This window comes from Anastrepha obliqua, chromosome 3, assembly GCF_027943255.1.
Source record: "Anastrepha obliqua isolate idAnaObli1 chromosome 3, idAnaObli1_1.0, whole genome shotgun sequence".
NCBI lineage: Eukaryota > Metazoa > Arthropoda > Insecta > Diptera > Tephritidae > Anastrepha > Anastrepha obliqua.
The window spans coordinates 128,133,462-128,152,574 of NC_072894.1; the positions used below are offsets into that span (position 1 = coordinate 128,133,462).

At 34.9% G+C, this 19,113-nt stretch overlaps 1 protein-coding gene across 2 annotated transcripts in view; it reads right to left on the reverse strand.

Annotated features, from left to right (window-relative positions):
• The window catches only part of LOC129241571 (putative uncharacterized protein DDB_G0282129), a 148,679-nt gene that overhangs the window by 36,011 nt on the left and 93,555 nt on the right, over nt 1-19,113 (reverse strand). For both annotated transcript variants that reach the window (XM_054877978.1, XM_054877977.1), the window contains exon 4: nt 14,020-14,078. In XM_054877978.1, coding sequence (XP_054733953.1) covers nt 14,034-14,078 — 45 coding nt within the window. In that variant the 3' untranslated portion in view covers nt 14,020-14,033. The remainder of the gene's footprint in view (nt 1-14,019; nt 14,079-19,113) is intronic.

Sequence of the window (19,113 nt, forward strand, 5' to 3'; positions counted from 1 at the left end):
GTTATGTTATGTTATGTTATGTTATGTTATGTTATGTTATGTTATGTTATGTTATGTTATGTTATGTTATGTTATGTTATGTTATGTTATGTTATGTTATGTTATGTTATGTTATGTTATGTTATGTTATGTTATGTTATGTTATGTTATGTTATGTTATGTTATGTTATGTTATGTTATGTTATGTTATGTTATGTTATGTTATGTTATGTTATGTTATGTTATGTTATGTTATGTTATGTTATGTTATGTTATGTTATGTTATGTTATGTTATGTTATGTTATGTTATGTTATGTTATGTTATGTTATGTTAATGTTAACTCATTCTCTATATCCATACAAAATATCTATCAAACAAATAAAATTAAAATTTTCTTTTGAAAAATGCAACCATTCAATTAGTATTTTCTTATGACGTTATCACGTTAAACTATCGTCAGTAAACCGACTTTACAGACAACCTCTTTTTTTGTTTGCATTTATATATTTTTACCGATATTCACTTTCAGATTCTTTCCAAGGCGCTTGATTTTGTTTCTCCAATCCTCAACTCTGTGTGCGTACATAAATATGTATATTCGTATCTGTAAAAGCTGTTGCGTATGCGGTGCAAAGTTTATCCCTCGCTTGCACAGCATGCCGGCATATGGGCTGTTTGTCGTCTGCTTGGAAGGACCTTCCTATTCGTAGATTTGTACTAAAAAATGGAAATCTTGAATCCACTTCAGCAGACCTTTTTCCCGTAAGTACACATTTTGCCAGTTTGGTTCCTGTTTTATGCTTTATTATCTCTTGAAAGAAAATATGATGTACGACACATTTTTGCACTCTATTGTACCTGGACATGCAGAGAAAAAGCTTGGCTTGTAAAGGATTAGGTATAAGAACAGCTTAAAATAAACAAAAATAGTAAATAATTACACTTTTCATGCTGCTGATGTCGTCTTTTACTATAACTATATAAACTAATTAAAAATACAATTTTGTCCAAATTTTTCCAGGATGCCTCTGATAAATACTCTTTAAATGTGACTCAACAAAGACGGAAGCTTCTACATTTAAACTGCCTAACCTGTTTCCAGACCTAAAAAAATGCATGCCTTGAAGGTGTTTTACATCAAGTGATGAGGACAAACAGCTGTGATGGCGTATTTTGCAGCCCTTCCAAATTCTCATTTCAGGGATGGAATGCATGAATGGAAATCTCGTTGGAGAGGAAGACTATACTGAATAATAAACTGTATTTAAAACCATAAAATTGTATAATATTTTTCTTATCGAACCGCAAAACCTTTCTGAACAATTTAGGAAACTTGAAATTAACTCACGTCTAGACATTCTTCGCCTAAGAGTGCCAATTATTTTGCATGAGCGACATTTTTTTGCTCACTCCACATCATAAATCATTTAAGATTTTTAGAAGCAATATTGCTGTGTCAGAGGGCGTATTTTCCTGTGTTTTGGTTGGGAATTCGAAATTTCAAGATAAGCATTTTGCAGGAGGCAGAACGCAACTTCAGCATTTTTTCATATTTGAGAGTTATTAAATTTATTTATTGGTTTATTACTACGCAATTGTTTGGGTACCACTTTGATTTATCACATAAAAATTGTTGAAGTGAAGAATGCAAAAATTGAGCCTAAGTGGATTGTGTATCAATCACACATACACATATAGATGTGCAACTTTGTGCTGTGTGGAGACATTTAAAAAGTATCTAACTTTAGCAAAATATTTCCTAAAGCGAATCAGGAATTTCTTTAAGATTCAATGCTCTCAGGTCCCACCTGAACTTAACTGAAGAATCTCAGCCTTTTTCTTACACTCGTGGTACCTTTGATTATACGTTCATATGGCTAAATAAGATTTAATATTCCAAATTCAATATATTGCAAAAATATTAATAACAATGGATTATGATGGATTAAGTAAATATTTCTTATTCGAAAAACAAACAAAAAATACTATAAATAAATCCACTCATTTGTGCGGAAAAGCGTACACATCGACTATAAGATTCACACATACACATAAGCGAGTGGAAGTAAATTCGTACATATGTATGTATATATTAATAATTTCTGCTTGGACATTAATGAAAAAGAGCCGTCACACATGCCGAAATTCCACTCCCAGCCAAACTAATTTATCATCCAAACCGACAGACAAACAATATTAGGGCTATAACTTATAATGAAGATAATAATACAAAAAAAAAAAACATCAGTGATTGCTGCACAACCGGCATTTTCGCTCTGATACCGGATTAAAAATATGCATATGCCGGCAGTTTGTAATGGATTCAAGGCCCATATTAAAGCAAACACAAAAATGTCACTTTATTGCCAATGACGAAAGAAACATTTCAACGAAAAATTATTTATTGGCTTAAATATATGCGCACATTTATAAGTTAATATTTGTATTCAACATTTAAAAAATTTTTTTTTTCTGAATCAAAAAATGCAATCTCTGTGTCAATCAGAAAGGCTTTAGCGCTTGAGGCGAGTGCTTGTGCGAATGTGTGCAGTCTTTATTTAAGTGATAAAGGAATAAACAAAAACAATTACTTTCATGCCCCATCATACAAATGCCGCGTGTCGAGAAGTGAACGATTTTACGATTTTTTGTGTTGCTCTATCCCTTTCATTAAAGGACTTGATTTGAAAGCTATTGCAATTATGAAAATACGGTGCATTTAAATGAAGTGAATTCATGGTCGAGTGATTAAAAACAAAGCGAAAATAATGAATACATCAGACAAGCCCCTTATTTAAAAATAATTTTAAAAAGTGTACGTATGATGAAGGCTGCTGAATTTATCTACACAAATTTAAGCAAATAAAATAAGCGAATTAATTAAAATTTCCAGTTGGAAAAATGTTATGTGAACAGTATAGTAAAACTAGCTGGATCTTCACATGTCGGCCGCTGCAGTCGAATAGGAAGTGCCCAGGTTCGAATCTCCGGCCATGAAACATCAAATGATAGAAAAAGTCTCTATTAGCCGACGTCACTCAGTAGATAACGGCAATTCTGCGACTGTATTTCTGCCATGATAAAACTCCTCATAAAGATAGTTGCCGTTCGAAGTCGACTTAAACTGTAGGCCCCTCCATTTGTGGAACAACATCAAGACGCACACTTCAAATAAGTGGAGGAGCTCGACTAAAAATACCCAGTAAAGGGAGAAAACACCGATTATATATAATATACATTATAAATATTTAGTTCCTCAAATATAAGGTTGTCAAAAAAGTCTTGCGGTATTTTTATTGAATTTTCAATTGTTCATAAAATTGGGTATAATAATGCGATTTAAGTCAAATATGCGCCGTTTTGTTCGATGACGAGTTCCCAATGAGATGCCAACTTCATAATGCCCCTCTTATAGAAGCTCGCTTCCCTATTGTCAAAAAACTCGGAGAGCCAATTTTCACAGGACTCTCTTGGGGACAACTTCCGACTACCAAGCTCGTTCGCCATGGTGGTAATCACTTGGTGCGAGATCCGGACTATACGGTGGATGCAAAAGAACCTCCTATCCGAGCTCCCGGAGCTTCTGGCGCGTCACCAAAGATGTGTGTGGCCTGGCGTTGTCCTGATGGAAGACAATTCGGCCTCTGTTGATCAAAGATGGCCTCTTCTGCATGAGTGCTGCATTCAAGCGGTCCAGTTGTTGGCAGTACAGGTCCGAATTGAGCGTTTGGCCATAGGGGAGCAGCTCATAGTGGATGATTCCCTGCCAATTCCACCAAACACACAGAAGAACCTTCCTGACCGTCAATCCAGGCTTGGCCACCGTCTGGGCAGCTTCACCGCTTTTCGACCACGACCGTTTGCGCTTCACGTATTCGTAAGTGACCCACTTTTCATCGCCAGTCACCATCCGCTTCAAAAACGGGTCGATTTTGTTGCGATTCAGAAGCGATTCGCATGCATCCATACGGGCAAAAATGTTTTTTTGCGTCAAGTCGTGTGGCACCCATACATCGAGCTTCTTTTTGAATCCAAGCTTCTTCAAATGGTTTATAACGGTTTGATGACTCATGCCCAGCTCTTGGCCGATGCTACGGCTGCTACTATGCCGGTCTCTTTCGATCAACTCAGCGATTTTATCGCAATTTTCGACGACAGGCCTTCGGGACCGTGACGCATCTTCGATCACCTCTGCACCAGAACGAAAACGTTGAAACCATCGTTGTGCGATGGAAATGGAAACTGTATCGGGTCCATAAACTGCACAAATTTTATTGGCAGCATGAGATGCATTTTTGCCTTTATCGTAGTAGTACTGTAAAATATGCCGTATTTTCTCTTTATTTTGCTCCATGTTTGCGACGCTATAACTCACGAACGACTAAAAGCAAACAACAATTAATCAAACACGTGTTAGCACGTGAAAAGAGCTTTCCAAAAAGAGCTTTCCAATGGATGCAAATATTCAAGGCAATATTTAATATAATTCGCGTCCACCGAGTTTTTATAAAAACTGTAGGGGTAAAAAAGAATATGTTTTTCAAAAGGAGATTCAAAATAGGCTGAGTTAAATACCAATGTGAAGTTTTAAAATGTTTATAAAGAAAGAGCAAAAGTATTAAACAGTTACTTTAAAAAAACCTTTCAAGCTCATATCAATTTGGGCTTCGCCAGTCCGCTACTGGTTGCCCGAGAAATTACCAAAAACACACTTCAGTCCAAGTCAAAAGTCCGTAAGTCGAAAGCCCAATTTTCTATGTAAAATTGTTCGTAAATAATACATTTCTCTTCTTTAAAGGCAACCAACCATTCTGATATTAATATTAATCTGACTCCTTCTATTCTCCATCTATTTTTTAAGGTTTTTGGTAAAAACTTATGCTGTTAGACCCCAACGAAGAAAGAATAATAATCGATACCAGAGGTGCTGTATGTACCGAATCTTGTATGTGTAAATTTTGTTTTAACGTTGGGCCAGTAAAGGCAAGAGTTTGTTAAGCGTCGAGATCTAAAACTATTCAGTAAAGAAAAAATCATCAACTTCATAAAAAGTAGAGATGTACCATCAACGCCCACTTATTGAGTACATTTATCGTTTTCTTGGGTGTAAAAACCTTTTTCATAACAAAATTTGGCTCTAAACTTGTCATTCCCAAGCGTGGACAAATTTTCTGATACTGTAAGAAAAATAGTTTTCAATTTGCTATGCCTCCCTAAGTAAAAGTAAATGCACAATTTCATTTGATAAGATACTCTTATAGATATTGCAGGTAGTTAATTCTACATAGTCATATATATGTATATATATATTCTTTTTGTTTCTTTTTTTTTGTTTCGCTGATATTTTCATTCAAAATTTTATTGCATTAATTAAATCAAGCTACTAGTCACATAATAAATTGACCCTAAGTTGATTATTTACTTCAATTTAATTCTCGTCACGCTCCCTCTTGGTCCAGCGAAAACTTATCTTTAAATTTAGACAAGTACTCGTATTAATCACTTTCAGTAATCGCTCATGTTCTGCTAAATATCAAAACTTTCACCTTAAGTTTAGTAGATATTTATGAGCGCACTCGTACTATTGAGCACTTTGGGATACCGTAAAATTTTCTTGTGTGCTCGTACAAGTATATATGTATGTGTATGTTTGTATGTAAATGCATGCCTACATGAATATTATAACGTTTTCATCACAATTATCATGCAATTTGTTTCAATCACTTATTCATTTATTAATTAACGCCAAAGTTTATTCCCCTCATCGTGACATAAATGTTTGTATACAGTTACACGAGCAGAGCAGACTCCCAAGATTCATATGCACATAAGTAATTTGGTGAGTCACAGCATCGTGGGTCATTATTAAGGAGTTCGTTTTGCCATCAATAGCAATCAATATCCCTTAGCCACCTCCAGACACAGCTATCCTACCAGCCACATTTCCCAATTCCCCATTTTTATTCGATGTGCAAACACGCAGCATATAATATATATATACCCGTATACATATAATAAGGACATACAGATGTGAACAGGAAAATAGCACTACCCTTAAAAAGTTATTTTGAAGTCATTTAGTTTTTTCCAATAAATCATACAAAAGAAAATTTCAATACCAAATATCAACGGAGGGATTTCAGATGTGTAGAGTTTATCTGAATAAATCTGACAACTACGTAAATAACGGTTCTTTATTGGCGTCGTCCGGTTTTTAAGTGCAACATTGAAATAGCGGTGCCTTCAGGTTTTTAGGGTCATACAACGAGTATTAATACAATTTTGCATAGATTTAGAGGAAAACACGTTTTTTATTATTTATTTATATACTTTTTTTTAATTTTGAGGAGTGTCTTGCATGAATTTCCTACGCTCTGACTATAGTGTGTCGAGCGATACACTGCACTACAGAACAACGAAAGCCGATTCTGAAAGTGAGAGCAGACGGAAGATCTTACACAGAAATACAAAATAGTTTTTCATGTTCCACAATACATTCTATAAACCTCTAAACTTGGGGGCTCAAAAGTAATATTATGGGGATGGTTCGCATATTACGGCGCAGGCTCCATACTCAAACTTGATGGCTTAATAGACACCAATATTTATGTGGAAATAATGCAGAACGTTATGTTGCCGTATTGTAGAGAAGAAATGCGAATAAAATTAATGATCTTAAACACACGAGTCGGAAGGTCAAGGATCGATTTTACGTAAACAAAATTGAGGTTACGGAATGACCAATTCAGTGCCTCGCACTCAATCCTGTAGAAAATCTGTGGGGGGACCTAGAAAGAGCAATTTCAAGCCGAGTAACAATCAACAACTTTAGGAAATTGTTAGAGATCCGTGGCTGAAGATTCCGAAGCAGCTATGTGAGAAATTGGTGTACTCTATGCCTCGCCGTTGTGCTGCCGTAATAAAAAATGTGAGAAATTCCACTAAATATTGGGTCCAACTTTATATCTGCAAACTTTGCCAATGCAGTTTTTCTTTAATTTTTTTATAAACTTGGTCGGAATGCGTTACTTATATGGTCACTGCTATTTCAATATTATCCCAGAATTTCTATCTTTTGAATTAAAAATTTTTGATTTTCGTTGTAGCATTGATTTAAATATGTGTTCAGTTCAAAAATAGAATAATGTTTGAAAATAGTACTGAACACTTTTTAATGACATCATAGATTAAAATGTTTTTGAAAAAATCTAATACTTTTTAGATATTTTAGGCTATTTTCGTGTTCGCAACTGTATATACATGATGCTTTCCATTTCAATTCAACCGGGCTATTCGGGTCATGTTCTTCGATTTCGATGTAACTGAAATATGTTGCTCTCTGGTCAAAATAATGAGACACGTATTTTTTTGTTCACCCGAAAAAAATTTTTTTCAAGAGTTATCGGCAATTTTGTTTTTCGGCTCAAACTCGATTTTTTTTAATTACAATATATAAGAAAAACATTTTTTTAAATGCCCATAACTTAGTCAAAAATGAACCGATTTTAATAATTCTGGGTTCAAAATAATCGTAATTACTTACACGAGCGACTTCATGTAGAAACAATTGCAAAAAAGAAGTTGAAATGTTTTATTTTGCAAAAAACAAAAAGTGCGAAACAGGGGTTTTACTCAAAAATTCATTACTCAAAAACAACTCATTTTAGCTACTAGGCATTCAGCTCAATTAAAGTTTGAGGTGTCCTCTTGATTTGGAAAAAGTTATAAAAAAAAACAAAAATACACTTTTTGAAATATTGAATTTCGAAAAAATTAAAATTTTTTTTTTTTGCTAAATAAAAAATTTTCAACTACTTTTTTGCAATTGTTTCTACATGAAGTCGCTCATGTAAGTAATTACGATCATTTTGAACCATAATTATTAAAATCGGTTCATTTTTGACTAAGTTATGGGCATTTAAAAAAATTTTTTTCTTATATATTGTAATTAAAAAAAATCGAGTTTGAGCCGAAAAACAAAATTGCCGATAACTCTTGAAAAAAATTTTTTTCGGGTGAACAAAAAAATACGTGTCTCATTATTTTGACCAGAGAGCAACATATTTCAGTTACATCGAAATCGAAGAACATGACCCGAATAGCCCGGTTGAATTGAAATGGAAAGCATCACATATATATACACACATTCAAGTGTATAACGGTATATTTCTTGCACCCACTTGCGAAGTTCAACAACGCCAAATAGTGCGAGTGCGTTACGTTGTAACCACATTTCCACATTTCAGAAGTACAGCAACCATTTAAATCAAATTATCGACTTGGTGTACCTTGAATGAAATCACGCCAATGGGAAATGAAATCAGCACTGTTGGCGAGTGAACGAAACTGAATAAAAGTGTAGTTGATTATTATGGATACCATAGCTACTTATTTATGGGTATTTTTATTCTGAGTCAGCAAAGATTTGTAAGCTTCGTCCGAACCAAACTTTTTAAACTCGGCGTACTTACGAAAATCATGGACCGAATTGTTAAGTGGATAGAAGCGAAAAATAATTGCCTAGTCATATGTTGCTAAAAAGAACATTAGATTGGTAATCACATAAAGGAGAGCGTCCGCAGCTGGGATATGGGTCGGGTATATAAAATTTACGTGAATTAAATTAAAGTATGTGAACTGCTGCTGATTTCGTACCCCTACTAACAAAGTCTAGTGATGGAGGTGTTGGACTAGGGACGTTATTTAAAATGTTTGTTTCTTTTTGAAATTTGAGGATATGACTATTTGCGAATTTGGTTTTTCTAATTTAAGAAAGAAGTTTCATCGACATTTAGGTAGGATGCTGGTGTAGCTCATAACTGCGCCATATCCTCTAAGTGCCTTCCCATTTCCGTTCAATATAAGGGAATGGATATCTGAAGGTTGAGGTTTTTGTTCGTCGAGAGGGCGATCAGCCTGCCTAAGCAACCCCAGTTCTCGATGCACTTCTTATGTTGTTCTAAATATTAAAAACTGTTTAGAAAGTTCACAAAAAATTAAGTTTGCTTTTGTTCGCAATTGTAGTTGGACTGAAGTAGTTAAGAAAAAATCGAGTGGACTCATCAACTTAATCGATACTTGTGTAAGCATTCAATATTTTCCGATTTCCTTTCAAAATTTGCGCCAACTTTTCGTTCTTTAAAATTTCAGAAGTCAAAACTGCAACATTGCGCAACTTAAACTTTCATTTCTTTAATAACCGTTACACAAACATCCAACAGCAATAAAAAAATCAGCACGAAAACAACAATAGCAACAATTACTTGACCTTATTTCCAGACCTTTTTTTTGCAATTTTGAATGAAATTGTTTTGTGTGAGCGTTTGCAGTTTTGCTGGTGCTTCTTCATAATTTCACCAAGCGAAGCTCCTTGCAGAAGTTCTTAGCATGCTTTGCCGCTTAAGCATTCTTGCTTATGGTTGTCATAGCTGTTGTTGTTGTTACTTCCGCAAAGTTTCCATGAAATCACCGTCGATTGCCTAAGCAAGCAAAAATCGAAATATTTATACCTGCCGTCTCTTCGTTTTTCTTGCCGAAACTAAGGCACCACTGTTTGCATGCTCTTACCAGGCTACTTTTAGGCGCATATGCCGCCTAACATTTGAATTTCCACCCTTCCCGTCATTACATTATGCATGCACAAATTGCATTTTACTGCGCTTTCACTTCGCTTCCGTTTTGATGCCTTACACTTACACAGTATTTGGTGCGCAATCGATGAGATCCAACCCAAACCAAAACAAAGTAAAATTTTTATAAATTGAAACAAAGTCTTAGAGACCCGTTATCGCGTGCTACGGTTTCTGGCATATTCCGCCGTGGTCGTTGGGGTCGTGCCATTAGAAAATGGTGGAGTGATAAATTTCAATACACAGGCGCGGACGAGCGTAAATTGCGAATTGCAATTCATTGCTGCTCTCAATGCTATCCTTCGCTTGATACACACACACGCAAACTAGTTACACGCATGCATAAGTAAATAGGTGTAAGAATTCGATGTTGAAAACCTCAAAGTTTTCGCTGGCAGGGGTGGCGAAATTGCTAACGGACCTGACGTTCACATTTGCAAAATTAAAACAGGCAACAAACTTTGCTGAAATTAATTTAAAAAATAAGAATAAAATAAACATCTTTTCCAATGCTCATCCAATTTTCGTGTCTGCGTTCAGACAGCACTTGGCACAAAGTAGGAAATAGCTGTTGCAGTGCATTTAAGAGTTCGCTTACACTTAGGCATTTGGACACAAATCAGAAAAAATTGCAAACTGGCTTTTGTGGCTTAGTAAAAACGCGCACGGAATTTTAATGAATTTAGCGTTGAAACACTTTATGACGCCAATGCACAAGTTGGTTCAGGCAGCGATCGTAGCTCTGACCTATTCTGTTTAAAAATGAGTCTTAGTTGCTTTGCAAGTGTTGGGGCTGCACCAAAACATAATTTGTGTATGCGAGGTGAAAAGGTCCCAGGCTTATACAGGGTATGTATGAGACATTTAAAGCGACCTCACCCCAACAAAAAAAAAAAAAAAGAAAAAAACAACACAATTGGCTCTGATATCTGTACGTGAGCCACAGATTCACAGTTTCCCAATTTGCCAGTCAATTCGTTGCCCATTTCGGGCACCAACATAAGATGAAAAAAAGATCAGATGAACATATACGATATGATACGATAACTCAGAAGTGATTTAAGTACACACAGAGATGGTTTTAAGAATGAAACTAAATCAATAAAACTCGATTTCTTTTGGTAGGTACAAATATTTTACAGTTCCGTTCCTCAGAGCTATAACACTCACTAGCACCAGATTTTGAGCTAGAATAGCTGTTGGTCTCATATTAGTGAATTATGATTCAATAATTGCCGGCATCTGAAGCACTTTGTATAAAATCTTTCACGCATATTTAACTTATTCGGTTACATGTTTACGACGTCAAGCCCTCTTCAGCTCAGCATTGCGCAGTACTCCAATGAGAGAAAACGTTTCAAGAAGTCATTTCTCTATATATAATAGTCTCTTCATTTAAAAATACGTGGAGAAAAAACGAAAATTCTATAGACCCATATGGCCTTCAGAACGAAGAAATTTTGGAGATGTTGAAGCAGACATTTACGAGATTTTGAGGTAAAGTTAGGTTAGATAAGCCAGGTTGCTTGCCTCAGACAAGACACTCGATGGCCCTAATGCCCATTGTGATACCTACGCTTGATTTCAAGTTGCTTAAACCGCCTAGATATTTTTAAAAAGGTATCTGGCCATTGAGACATTTTATAAATTTCCCAGGTCTTCAACAAAATAATCGCCAAGATATTTGGCACGGTTTATTGGAAGTGCAGCACATCCACAGAGGAGGTGTAGTGCCGACCCAATTATTTTCTATTGAATACAAGCAGACATTTTGCCCTTTTAAGATTCAGTTTTGACCAGCGTGCTTTGGAGGCCCTGCAGTTGGTAGTCAGAGACCAACTTCTATTGGTTTCCGCGATTATGCTCAAGTCACCCGCCGTGTACAGTTCTTTTGCAGAAATGCGTATGTCCTTTACCACTCGCTGAAGGTCAAGCTCAGAGTCTTAACAGGCAAGAGCGACCTCCTGCATTCTTTAACACACCTTTAATTGATGCGCGTTGAGGCCAGTGCATTGGTCGCTGCTTGACTATCAACAAGTCTTATCGCTTTTGTTGCTTGGTCTATAGGGAAAATCTTAGCTTGGAGGACAATTGTTCCGAGTACACTCGCGATCTAGTGCTATTGCCCATCTTTGAGCCAGCACCATTATCATCCGATATATGGCCTTTGGTGACAACTATCATCTGATTTGACTCTGGCCTGCCCATCCTTCCTGTCGGGTATTTGCATTTTATAGCCTTTGTTCAGATCTATCTTGAAAGCCAGTTAGTCTGTATTCGATGCGTCTTGCAAGAGTTCCACAGATATTATAGTAAAACTGATCTTTACTTTTAGCGTGCCTGCTGCTTTAATCCTGGAAACAGATTTGGCCGCTATCTCTTTAACATATATATGTAATCTGTAGGATTACTTCCAGCGCCGCCTGAGGCGTCGATCGGAGCGCACCTGTTATTTCTACACAAGCTAATGGTTGGACTTTCATGAGATTCTTAAGGTAGGTTGTATTGTACGCCCAAGTCGAAGGTGAAGCTTTTCAAAGAAGGAAACCAGCAATAGCCTATTTCAATCAATCAATCACCACACGAAGCTTTGACACATTTTAGCAATTACACCTTAGCTTTAAGTCGAAATTAGGGTTAACTGATAAATAAGCCTTGGACATGGCACCATTAAAATATTAATACGTGGGGTGCCTTTTATATGTCGGAATTAGAGAACAAAAACAAATTTTAATCATCGAAAATCACTTTATTGTTTTTCAAAATATTCTTCATGAAGATCTATACACTTTTGCATGCGTTTGCACCAATTGTCGAAGCACTTTTGCCACTCTGAATGAGGTACCTCCAAAACATGCATTCTGAATGGCGCAACCGCTTCTTCAGGTGTCGAAAAACGTTGACCTCTCAGTTTGTTTTTTTTGCGTACGCGAATAAAAAGAAGTCATTCGGTGCCAAGTCAGGACTATACGGCGGATGACCCATTAATTCGATGTTTTGGGTGCCCAAAAATGCTGTTGTTTGAGCCGATGTGTGAGAGCTCGCATTGTCCTGGTGAAGAGGGGTCCGTCTTTGGCGATTGGTTTTCCTAATTTCTTGGAAGACAACTGGCAAACAAATGGTTATGTACTACTCAGAATTTACTGTTCTGCGTTGTTCTAGTGGTACGGTTGCGACATGTCCAGTTTTTCCGAAAAAACAGGCGACCATTTGCTTGGAAGTGCTTCGTGCGCGAACAACTTTTGTTGGATTTGGCTCATCTTGAAACACCCATACAGTCGACTGCTGTTTACTTTCGGGCTCATACGCGTAAATCCATGATTCATCACCTGTCACGATGTCATAGACGTGTTTCGAAGCCCCGCGATCGTATTTTTTGAGCATTTCCTTGGACCAATCGATACGAGCCTTTTTTTGAGCGATTGACAAATTGTGTGGGATCCAACGCGAAAAAATTTTTTTGGCAGTCAAATGTTTATGCAATATTGAATGTATGCTGGTCCCACTAATGCCTAAGATTGTCTCAATCTCACGATAGGTCACATGACGATCTTGCAATATCAGTTCGCGCACAGCATCAATGGTTTTCGGAACAACAACTGATTTTGGACGACCTTCACGAAATTCGTCTTGGAGTGAACTACGACGACGATTGAATTCACCATACCATCGATAAACACTGGTCCTTGATGGAGTTCCATCACCAAAAAATGAATTAAGTTCATCCATGCAATGTTGCTGAGTTAATCCACGTCGAAAGTTGTAAAAAATAATCGCACGAAAATGTTCACGATTTAATTCCATTTTTGGACCGAGATGAATCTTTTAAGTTACTGTAAACAACACAAAAAGCGCTGCTATTTCAAAACGTTCTGAGTACGTAAAAGCCAAAAAATGTGAAACTTTGCGATGCAGCTGTCAGTTGACAGATTGTAACCCCAGGGTCGCCAAATCCCGACATATAAAAGGCATCCCACGTATATAAGAAGCCAATGAATAAAATAAATGAACTGATGATTGCTCTGCTGCATGGAAAATAATCAAAATGACGCCATGGGGGGAAATACCCTGATACCATCGAAAGTCAGAACACAATTTGTGAATCATTGAAATATACAAAATATAATATACTTAAATTAATGGAAGTATCTCAAATTGTGTAGTTCTTTTTTCAGCCCTACAGGCGATTAGTCTGAATAAAATGTCTGTAGCACAATATAAACGAAATCAAATTCCAGGAGTTTCAAAATATTGCCGTTGCTCTTTGGCTAATCAGTCTGTAGCTAATAGAGGCCTTTGAGACTATACATTGGGTGCGAAGTAAAGCCAATCTGTTTAACAGTCTAATACTAGCAATGTTAGTTATATGCATTTCCTGTAGGGGTTTGAAGAATAGCACACCAACTTACATTTCAAAAGTCTCTCATAAATGTTTGTTGCTTTGATTATTCTTGCGCAGAAAACATACCTGCAAATATAAGAAAAAAATAATAAAAAATAAATATTTCAGCGGATTCAACGAATGGAAAAGACGAGAGGCACAATTTGCGAATTACATGCAAAGATTTAATTTTGTGCTCGCGTCTTCTCTTTTTATAATATATTTTGCTGTTCATTTTAATAAATTAATAGTTTTCATGTAGTGCCAGCTTTTCTGTCTTTTTACTTCTATATTCATGTGTGTATGATTTTCGTGTGCACTTAATAATAGTAAATATAAAAGCGTCTTATAAATAACCTTGAGATTTCAGCGCAGAGATCCTCCAACATTTCTGTGGTGTGTGACTTGAATGCTTCTCCACAAATAGATAACCTAAAGTTGCATGGCTTTTATAAGGACATTTTTTTCGTTTGCTGATTTCGATCTTTGAATTAACAACTTGCAACAGGCACAAGCAAACTCAGCTACAATGTCCCACTGTGTACACTTTGAAAGTAGGAAAAGTGAAGGGGCTATGGCTTTGACGTCAGCGAAGGTAAACTTGTGAGTGGCGAAAATAAAGGCATCTTAGTGGGAGTCACGAAAAACAAAACCCAACCAGGAGTATAAAACGCCAATAGGCTAATATGAAGAAAAGGAAAAAATGAAAAATGTGAGAAATTTTTCAAAGGAAAATACCAGCGCTTGTGACAAACTACTTACACTTTTACAATTTCTATCTTTTTTCTACTAAATATGTGCATATATATACGTATTTAAGTACTTAAAGGAGATTTTATTGCTCCGGTTTTCCTTAAAAACATTATTCCGTTTGCATATAAACAGTACGAACACACTAAATAAATACTTAAAGGGGGAGCCTGGTTTATGAGGTCTAAAAATTGCATCTCTTTGCGATTTTTTTTTAAGGAAAAACTTAATATAGCACTGCAAAGTTTTTTCTATCTTTTAATCAACATTTAAAAAGTATAAAAAATTTGTATACTGGTTAAAATAAGTTGAAAAAAATTTTTAACATAGAAATTAGTAGAGCGCTGCAACGCTGGAGTTTTCAACTAGCGTACAAGATACAGCTCGTAATTATTATCTAAAGCTAAAAATTCAAATGGATTTCTGCTTATCGTGATTTTTTATTCTAGATGAACTAAGAAAACTGAGAAAAATTCCAAAATTTCAATTTTTGGAGGTTTTAAAGAAAAAAATGCATTTCTATAAAAAAAAAGAGGATGTCTGTAAAGTCGGTTTACTGACAATAGTTTAACGTGATAACGTCATAAGAAAATACTGATTGAATAATTGCATTTTTCAAAAGAAAATTTTAATTTTATTTGTTTGATAGATATTTTGTATGGATATAGAGAATGAGTTAACATTAACATAACATAATATACTTTGACATAACATAACATAACACAACACAACATAACATAACATAACATAACATAACATAACATAACATAACATAACATAACATAACATAACATAACATAACATAACATAACATAACATAACATAACATAACATAACATAACATAACATAACATAACATAACATAACATAACATAACATAACATAACATAACATAACATAACATAACATAACATAACATAACATAACATAACATAACATAACATAACATAACATAACATAACATAACATAACATAACATAACATAACATAACATAACATAACATAACATAACATAACATAACATAACATAACATAACATAACATAACATAACATAACATAAAATAACATAACATAACATAACATAACATAACATAACATAACATAACATAACATAACATAACATAACATAACATAACATAACATGCTGTTCAAGCAAGGTAACAACGCATGAGCACGATAACGACGCATTTTTTGGTGCGTGCAGCCGACTACATAGAATTATAAGACGTTATCACGTCAAAAAATAATAATAACATTAAAACAACAGGTACTATTAACAAACTTGGTTTTATTTTAAATTCTTCAAGTAAATCAAATTAATAATAATCAATAAGAAAGCATATGCAAATACAAATACGTGGTTTTAAAGAAAAAAATGCCTTTCTATAAAAAAAAGAGGATGTCTGTAAAGTCGGTTTACTGACGATAGTTTAACGTGATAACGTCATAAGAAAATACTGATTGAATAATTGCATTTTTCAAAAGAAAATTTTAATTTTATTTGTTTGATAGATATTTTGTATGGATATAGAGAATGAGTTAACATTAACATAACATAATAGAGAATGAGTTATCATTAACATAACATAATATACTTTAACATAACATAACATGACATAACATAACATAACATAACATAACATAACATAACATAACATAACATAACATAACATAACATAACATAACATAACATAACATAACATAACATAACATAACATAACATAACATAACATAACATAACATAACATAACATAACATAACATAACATAACATAACATAACATAACATAACATAACATAACATAACATAACATAACATAACATAACATAACATAACATAACATAACATAACATAACGTAACATAACATAACATAACATAACATAACATAACATAACATAACATAACATAACATAACATAACATAACATAACATAACATAACATAACATAACATAACATAACATAACATAACATAACATAACATAACATAACATAACATAACATAACATAACATAACATAACATAACATAACATAACATAACATAACATAACATAACATAACATAACATAACATAACATAACATAACATAACATAACATAACATAACATAACATAACATAACATAACATAACATAACATAACATGCTGTTCAAGCAAGGTAACAACGCATGAGCAAGATAACGACGCATTTTTTGGTGCGTGCAGCCGGCTACATAGAATTATAAGACGTTATCACGTCAAAAAATAATAATAACAGTAAAACAACAGGTATTATTAACAAACTTGGTTTTATTTTAAATTCTTCAAGTAAATCAAATTAATAATAATCAATAAGAAGGCATATGCAAATACAAATACGTGAATTTATATATGTACATATGCGCATATACATACACATATACGCTCACTTAAGTAGGAGAGAGAAAGATGTCGAACGTTGCCGTTCGTTTGCTTTGTTTGCTTTGTCGTTCGTTCCGTTCATTCAAGGTAACGACAATGAGCAAGGTAACGACACATGAGCAAGGTAACGCCAATGAGCTAGGTAACACTAATGAGCAAGGTAACGGCAATGAGCAAGGTAACGACACATTTTTTCGTGCGTGCAGCCTGTTAAATCGAAGTATAAGACGTTATCACGTCAAAAAATTCACTTCAACATGGTATAAAAATCTTGAAACATTTTTTTTTAACTATATTGTTAGTTCAAAAAGAAGAGCATTTAATACTGAAGGGAACAAGCTATGATTCATTTCAAAAGGTTCATTCGTTTTTTTTTCATTCATGTACGCCAATTCAAAGAAATCATAAAAATGAAAAGGCGAGAAAAGAAGATAAAGTTTGTACTATAGCTGTCCGGTCACAGCGTAACTACCTAACGCTCGCCTATCTTTGGCTTTGTATCTACGGAAATATTGAGAATTAGGCTCTGTAACTTTGTGTGAATATTCTGAAATATATTAGGAATCGCTTAAAACGAAAAAAAACTGATTTTTTTTACCTTATAAACCAGGCTCCCTCCTTAATACGAAAAAGCTTAACTCGTCAATTACAGACTAGCAGCAGCATTTTAGGCGCAGTGACAATGTTAGCAACAAATAGTCACAAATGACACAAGGCATTAGCTTCGTACATTTCATATGCAAAAACATTATCTAGAAAGACGAGCACATCAGTAACTAATGCGAACACTATACAGTTACCGCAGCATCACAAAGTTTATTACATTAAATATAATTCTTAGGATGTCAATCTGTTAGCAAAGCCCCTCACCGCTAACGCTACTCCTGCATTTCCACTGAGGACAGCCAGCACATTTGCACGCCGCCTGGCTTCTTTCGCTTCGTTTTATTCGCATTCACTCGTGCCGATATGTTGCATTATGAATGAGTGACACACAGCGATTATGTGCACACGTGCAAGTACAGTACATTTTCCATACACACCACTATTATGTATGCACACCTTATGTATGTTTGGGAAAGTTTTATATACCCAGATATATTCGGAATAGTAAACTTTATTACAAGTTTGCATAAGTAAGCAACGACGGAGGGCAAGAAACTGTGAGAGTAACGCCATAACTGGTCAGCAATTCGTTCATTCAATCATCTGCCCGCAGGGTATATCAGATCTCATTTCCCCATCAAAATTTAATTGATTACGCACATGCGGGTGATGCGCCCATTGATGTAATTCATGTGCGAATTTGGAAACTGTGAACTCAGTCAGGATTATATATAATCATAAACAATGCTCTAATCATACTTTTTATTACACTTTGCCCAATTTAGAAAAGATTTCTTTTACACGTAATTCAGTATACTTCAAGCGGAAGCCATTGCTATTAAAGACGGGCTTACAGCGAGTAATACAAGAGTGTTATCACCAGGAATGTTGTCAATTATTCAGACAGCCAGGCAGCAATAAAAGCGAGTCCAAAACGTATTGGTCAGAAACAGTCACTTATCCCAGTGTTTCAATGTAAACCTCATTTGGGTGCCAAATCATACAAATACAGCAGGAAACTGAATAGCAGATGAGCTTGCCGGAAAGGGTACAACACAAACTATTCAATAGATAGGGAAACTATTAGAATAGTAAGTACAAAATGACAAAGCCTAACAACCTGCGAATTAAGCTAATTGACATGGCCGTAACTCAACAGTGGTCGTTCAAAATGCCCGCTGAAACTCAATAGAGAGAACACAAGTCTAATTGGTAACTATGTAGAAGGGTTTGATAGGTACATTATAGGTAACTATGCTAGAAGGCTGGGATCTCCATACTACGATTATTGTAACGGGTGATCAATCATGAGGTGCTTTTTTCAATAGTTAAAAAAAAAAAATGTAAATTATGTTCAAAACCTTTA